Source organism: Triticum urartu, chromosome 2A, assembly GCF_056163025.1.
Source record: "Triticum urartu cultivar PI428250 chromosome 2A, HENAU_Tu73, whole genome shotgun sequence".
Classification (NCBI taxonomy): domain Eukaryota; kingdom Viridiplantae; phylum Streptophyta; class Magnoliopsida; order Poales; family Poaceae; genus Triticum; species Triticum urartu.
This window is the reverse complement of record NC_141874.1, coordinates 169,436,806-169,443,761: the sequence shown is the minus strand read 5'-3', so window position 1 is coordinate 169,443,761 and position 6,956 is coordinate 169,436,806. Positions and strand designations below refer to the sequence as shown.

Here is a 6,956-nt window from a genome sequence, read left to right as displayed (position 1 = left end):
AGGGAAGAGGACTGATGACTGATGACAGAAGGAGGACGCGAGGGGGGGGGGGAGGGGGGGTGGGCCCGGGGCGTGAGGATTTATTCCTTTATTAACCGTAGCATTTTGTACACTGTTAAGCACTGTAGCAATGAAGCAGGCCCGGGGTCCAGTGCTAGCCTAGCTCCACCCCTGGATGGCTCGTGAATTTGGTTAGGCCTTTAAAAGTTATCCTCACTTTCATGATAAATCTCGTACTATGCCCTCTTAGTTCTACAAAAGTGGACACCAATAATGTCTTCTTTTTCCCCACAATATTTTCTATGGTATAGTATATGTTTTTGTGATTTTAATTATTTTATTGAGCATATTTGGATAATAGAGGCAAGCTTTATAAGTTGCATTATGTACTTTCATCGACTTGATGCACCCTCGAGTGCTAGCGTGAAGCGTGTAAGCTTTTTCAGAGGTTGTGATCTTGTATTTGTGGATCTTTCGGCGCTAATGACTTCGATGGTTTCTTCTTTTGAAAGTTAGTTCGGCGGGACCATGGCCTTGATGACTTCCCAACTGTGATAAAACCCACTGGCTGGATTCAGCGATGGAGGCGGCGGCAGTTGTCTGTCATCGACTCACTTTCTGAACATGAAACTGTCATAGTACAACATAGAGAACTGTCATAATACAAGCGAGTTGGTATTTGTAAAAGTCTAACAAAAACACACACAAAATGCCATGCTATAGCTGATATACTTGACATGTAAAAAAATAGAATTTGTCGTGTTCTAGATAGCCACTTGTTTAGGATTCAATTGGACAAAAACACAGGAAGTTGCCATCTGAAAATATGGGTCCGAGGGGAGATAGTAAAGTGAATATGCCAAGAGGATGCATGCTATGTAGTACAAAGACTAGAATCGGAGCCGTTCGCTCCTTGAGGGATCTGGAGCGAACAATTACATCATCGGCGAGGTGGCGTTGTGTTCGCGCCAGAACGTACGTACTAGAGAGCGAAGCTTTTCTTATTATCATTTTTTTTAAAGTATGCTTGTATTCAAATCACGACATAATACAAAGTTTTTAACCTTAACAAGCACACCCTAACACACGCATAAACAACCAAAATAACGAAGAGCACTCTAAAACAACCAACAAAATATGAAGACCTCCGGAGCTCTATGTCATCATTCATGAATCTTACGAGGAGACTCCTACAACACAGTAATCTGCATCCAGACCCTAGCAGGTCCTCATCTTTAACCACAGCATAATCATCACCATGCTGCTCCCCCACTTCTTTGCTCCGGTGCCGAAAAAATAAGGACACACATGTTCATCCAACACGCCTGCATCAGCCTTCGCCATCTGTGGCTTTGAGTACCGCTATATTGCCCCTTCCAGATCGAAAAGAACTATGATCATTTTGTATTTTCTTTAAGAGGTGCGTGTTGCTGGTTTGGTTAATAGATCCTCATGCGAACATGTTTCCAAAAAAGAAAATAGGGAAAGATGTCTCATGAAAATGGCAGTATCCACTTTCAAGAAAAACAAAATGGTAGCATCTGATTCCTTTGTCGGTCGTATTCATTCATTTTTAGTTTTATTAGTTTTATGCATGCGCAGCAGTTATCCTGGCTCGTCGACCCGTTTCCATTCGTGAGCGGCATTTACTCCCTGTAGTACCATCGGTAACTGAAAAGAGCAGAGCCGGTTCACGTGCATCACGTCCACGGAGCACCGGCTCACGTAAAAGGCAACCGCTCCCCGTCGCTGCGCCCGCAAACTACCCCATCTCCTCCGCTTCTGCCCCTCCCTCCTCTGCCCCCGCCCCCTTTTATCTCCCGATCTCACACATTTTGGCAAGACAAGGGAGAGAGAAGCAGAGGAGGCCGTTCTTTACGCCTTCCTGGGAAAAGAGCCGGGAGGAGGAGGAGGAGAAGGCGAGCAAGACGGAGGAAAGCGAGACGAGATGAGGGAGATCATCAGCATCCACATCGGCCAGGCCGGGATCCAGGTCGGCAACGCCTGCTGGGAGCTCTACTGCCTCGAGCACGGCATCCAGCAGGATGGCACCATGCCCAGGTACGTGATCCCGATCCCTGAATGCATCTCGTAATCTTGTGTTTTGCCTTTTTTTGCCTCTTTTTTACCCGTAAATCCTATGAATTGCGAATGGGGATTGCGGTAGTCCCGGTGGAAAATTCCTTTTCTGAATCATCACCGTGTTCCGTTGGTCTGTACTTCCCGTTTGGACATTGCGATGGGATTATGGGGCAGGAATATTTTTTCGTGTTGCTGGTTGTCGAGAGATCGGCAAGAAGAGGACGAGACAATCGACGTTTCGGATCACAAGTTCTCCCGAGTCCTCCGTACTCTTTTACTTCATGCATTTGTTCCGTTTCTGTCCGAAGGAGGCTGTCGCCCACCCTCCCTAAGAATGTTCTGTTTCTGTTAACTACTAGACCGGACAGGCGTCGTGTTCTTTGTAGACTGTACTGAAGTTGGTATGCACGTACCATGAGACAGTTGCGAGTTCCTATCCCGCGGGATCTGAAAATTTGGCAATGGTACGATGCTTAATTACGTAGTATTTTTGGAAACGTGGTGCTTCATAAATATTGTAACAGTGGAGCTATGAGTGCCGGACTGACCACGGATTGAAGAGTTTAATCTGACTAAGCGACTAATAAAGGCGTCCTCCTGGAGGATTTGTTTTGTTGATTTGGTCTAATCCTTATTCCAGAACCATTCATAAATACGAAGACTCTTGCCATGCCTGTATTGTCTCAGAATAAGTCTTGATTGGAACCTGGCTGTAGAGAAGTTAGTTCACAGATCGGTGACTAGAGCTCTTCCAATCCATGTATTAACGCTGCGTTTTGGTTGATGATTCAGTGATACCACGGTCGGGGTTGCACACGATGCGTTCAACACGTTCTTCAGTGAGACCGGTGCGGGCAAGCATGTGCCGAGGGCCATCTTTGTCGACCTTGAGCCCACTGTCATCGATGAGGTGCGCACCGGTGCGTACCGCCAGCTCTTCCACCCGGAGCAGCTCATCTCTGGCAAGGAGGATGCCGCTAACAACTTCGCCCGTGGCCACTACACTGGTAATTCATCTTGCATTTATGTGATTGTTATTGAAATTCTAGTCTACTGCGATTATGAATGCATCCAGTTCTGATTGTGCTTGTGTAATGCAGTTGGAAAGGAGATTGTAGATCTATGTCTGGATCGTGTACGCAAATTGGCAGACAATTGCACCGGGCTGCAGGGATTCTTGGTGTTCAATGCTGTCGGTGGTGGAACTGGATCAGGACTGGGCTCTCTGTTGTTGGAGCGCCTCTCGGTTGATTATGGCAAGAAATCTAAGCTTGGTTTCACCATTTACCCTTCCCCGCAGGTATAACTTGTTCATATACATTGTCCTGTTAATGTGTTTGTTATTTCAGAAAAATTGAGTGTATTATTTAGTCTGCTTTAATTTGTATTCTGAGAGAGGATGTTGTCTTTAAGCTAGCTCTTCCATCATTTTTAGATATTTTCAATAGAATATCTGAAAAGCTAAAATGCTAATGCTGGCGTAGAGTTAGTTTACTTTTAGAGCCCTGATTATAGATGGTATCTGTAAAGCAATGCACTACTTATGAGCCAACATTATTCCATAGCACTGTACCTACCTGTCCATGTGACTGGACTGTGGACCATTCAGGCTGTTCATGTGAGTAGGTTATCTGCATCTTAGCTGTTGTGGGGACAGTATAGGCAGATATGTTGTTAGTACGTTATTTTCAGTTCACCTTATCATTATCCATTTATCTTATGCCACTCTGTATTTCAGGTCTCGACAGCTGTTGTGGAACCATACAACAGTGTCCTCTCCACTCACTCTTTGCTTGAGCACACCGACGTTGCGGTCCTCCTAGATAACGAGGCTATCTATGACATATGCCGGAGGTCTCTTGACATTGAGAGGCCAACCTACACCAACTTGAACAGGCTGATATCACAGATCATATCCTCACTTACCACCTCGCTGAGGTTCGATGGTGCCATCAATGTGGATGTCACAGAGTTCCAGACCAACCTCGTCCCTTACCCACGTATCCATTTCATGCTTTCGTCGTATGCCCCTGTTATCTCTGCCGAGAAGGCTTACCATGAGCAGCTCTCTGTGCCTGAAATCACCAATGCTGTCTTTGAGCCCTCAAGCATGATGGCCAAGTGTGACCCTAGGCATGGCAAATATATGGCCTGCTGCTTGATGTACCGTGGTGATGTTGTTCCCAAGGACGTCAATGCCGCAGTCGCAACCATCAAAACCAAGAGAACTGTCCAGTTCGTCGACTGGTAAGCTGTCTTTATCGCGTTACTAGTTGCACTTGTATTATTTATCTCGAGCAACTATCCACTTAAAAAGATGACACTTGATTGTCTAACTAACATATTTATGCTGCCATCACAAAGGTGCCCTACCGGGTTCAAGTGTGGCATCAACTACCAGCCACCCTCCGTTGTCCCCGGCGGCGACCTGGCAAAGGTTCAGCGGGCCGTGTGCATGATCAGCAACAACACTGCCGTTGCCGAAGTGTTCTCGCGCATCGACCACAAGTTCGACTTGATGTACGCCAAGCGCGCGTTCGTGCACTGGTACGTCGGCGAGGGCATGGAGGAAGGTGAGTTCTCGGAGGCCCGTGAGGACTTGGCCGCTCTCGAGAAGGACTACGAGGAGGTTGGCGCCGAAGGCGCAGACGATGAGGGCGACGAGGGGGATGACTACTAAGTAGCTGGTTAATAAGTAGTTGGCTGGTTAATGATTGGCTTTGATCTGTATACTCAGTAAGTATGGTTCCATTGCGTTACATATTGATTGCTGTTATGCGTGTTTCCTTTTCTTGTAATGTACTGAAGTTGTTGTTAGGGTGGCCATGATTGTTGATACCCCATTTCCTCATTTTGGCTTTCGATGCTACTCGTCCCATGTTTGGTGTGTGTGCATCATTCTGAGCCGAACTGCAAATATTGTTCTCTAATGCACTGTGCCATGTTAGTACTGTACTACGGAAGTTTCTATTTATTGACTTATCTGCTGAGTATGCTCCTTGTATATCTGAACAACTGAAATGTGGAAACCCTGAAAATGGTTGCCATCTGTACACACGACAGAATCGAACGACCTGATGCCAGTGCGGTTGGTAAGTTTGGTAGACTGGTGACGCTTGAGGCTTTGGGAATCTCAGGTCTGGTCCCGGTTCCAAGATCGCTGATAAAAGATTTCCCAAGTGTTCTGCGAGGGAGGCACCAACCGTGCCACTAGCCAACTTCTGAAGACGGCGTATCTTTTAGTTGCCGACGATTCCCTCTTCTTTCTTTGAAAACGCGGTCATATATTAATCCTTACAAAGGCATTAAAAAAAGTTGCAATCAATTCTTTGGCAATGCTGACGGTGTTACAGCCCAGGGGTGCCTCACCTTACCGGAAGTCTGCATGGGCCCGCTAGGTTGGTTATATCATCGGTCAATCAGCTCGGTCCATGACCCTACAACGTGATGGGAGGTTTGGACTAGAGACAGGGCAACTGCCATCTTCATCTACAATGTGGCTAAGAATTCGAGCAACTAAGGTAAGCCAAGTGTGGTAAATTATGGCAAAACCAGTGACAAAACCAAACATACTCTAAAATAGTTTGTAATTTTTCAGACCTTTGATAAGTAATTTTTTTATTCCTCTGTTATTTAGATGTATTTTCCTTCCTCCTAGCAGAGACAAAGTTGTGGAAACAAAAATGTGCAGTGACTGCCCTAATTTGCTTTGCCTCTTAGGACCCGTAAATTTCTGCTTGTTCTAACAAATTTCTGGTCAACAATCGTCACACTCACACAATACTAGTACGGAAAACAAACAGGAGCACCCACATCGTCCCTCACCATTGATCTGTGTCATGCTACCCGACTTGGATGCTTTCGCTTCAATCAAGCTGAAGTTGCTAAGACGCTAATTGGTTTGATGCCAACATTTGACATTGTCAATATTTCGTAAGCTAACAATTGGCGAAAAGCAAAGTTTCTATAATTTGCTAACCTTTTGAGAGCTTGATAAGAAAAGTTGGCAACAAGCCAACATGAGCACTTCAGTTGAGCTCAGCTTGGATGCTTTCGCTTCAGCCCGTCGAAGTTGCTAAGAGCCTCATTTGCTTGATGCCAACATTTGGCATTGTCAATATATTGTAAGCCAACAATTGGCAAAAGCGAAGTTGCTAAAATTTGATAAATTTTTGTGAGCTTGTTAAGAAAAGTTGGAAACAAACCAACCACTAGCTAATACTTCGCATTTGCCAATTTTTCGTATTAAATCAATCATGCTCTAACGCAAGTCGGGAGGGTGATAGAAAATCACATCGCTCACGTCACTCCACTTGGTGGCCCGGCCCACCTAAGTTGTACGCTCCTGTAGCAAAGTCTCCCAGCTTCCTTTATATTTTTAATTCACGTTTTATTTGAGGTGGTTTATTTAATTTAAAAATCATGAATTTTAAAAAAATATCAATAATTTGAAAAAATGTTCATGTGTTTGAAAATATTCATAAATATAAAAAACATGCGCAAATTAGGGCAATTTTTAAAAGATATTCATGAATTTTAAGATCATCAAGAATTTGGAAAATTTCACAGATTTGAAAAAAATATTCACAAATTGTAAAAACTATTTAAAAAGTGTTCCTTCAAGCACGACAACTGGTCGGGAAAGGGGGCCCTACGGCATCTGTGCCCTGGTCTATTTGCCATTACAACGAGGAAAAATAGGTCGGTGCACGATGAGCTCCGTGAGGAGGCCTGGATCCGTGATGTCGCCAAAATGAATACACTGGCCCAACTACATGAATTCATCAAGCTAGCTTTGACCGTCACCTTGACCTCCCTCGACCCTAACACTCTAGACGCCATCTCCTGGAACTGGAATCCCAACGACGAATATT

At 44.9% G+C, this 6,956-nt stretch overlaps 1 protein-coding gene across 1 annotated transcript; it reads left to right on the top strand.

Annotated features, from left to right (window-relative positions):
• The first annotated feature begins 1,754 nt into the window (after positions 1–1,754).
• On the top strand, positions 1,755–5,037 carry LOC125536532 (tubulin alpha-1 chain). Its single transcript, XM_048699767.1, has 5 exons — positions 1,755–2,061; positions 2,875–3,089; positions 3,183–3,382; positions 3,821–4,329; positions 4,447–5,037. Exons 1-5 carry the CDS (start codon positions 1,949–1,951, stop codon positions 4,760–4,762), a joined length of 1,353 nt encoding a protein of 450 aa, XP_048555724.1. The 5' UTR covers positions 1,755–1,948; the 3' UTR covers positions 4,763–5,037.
• Positions 5,038–6,956: the final 1,919 nt, after the last annotated feature.

Coding starts and splice junctions, on each gene's coding strand:
- LOC125536532 (XM_048699767.1), top strand. CDS start 1,949: ATGAGGGAGATCATCAGCATCCACATCGGCCAGGCCGGGATCCAGGTC. Junction 3,383..3,820: donor CCATTTACCCTTCCCCGCAG/GTATAACTTGTT, acceptor TCTGTATTTCAG/GTCTCGACAGCTGTTGTGGA. Junction 4,330..4,446: donor ACTGTCCAGTTCGTCGACTG/GTAAGCTGTCTT, acceptor GCCATCACAAAG/GTGCCCTACCGGGTTCAAGT.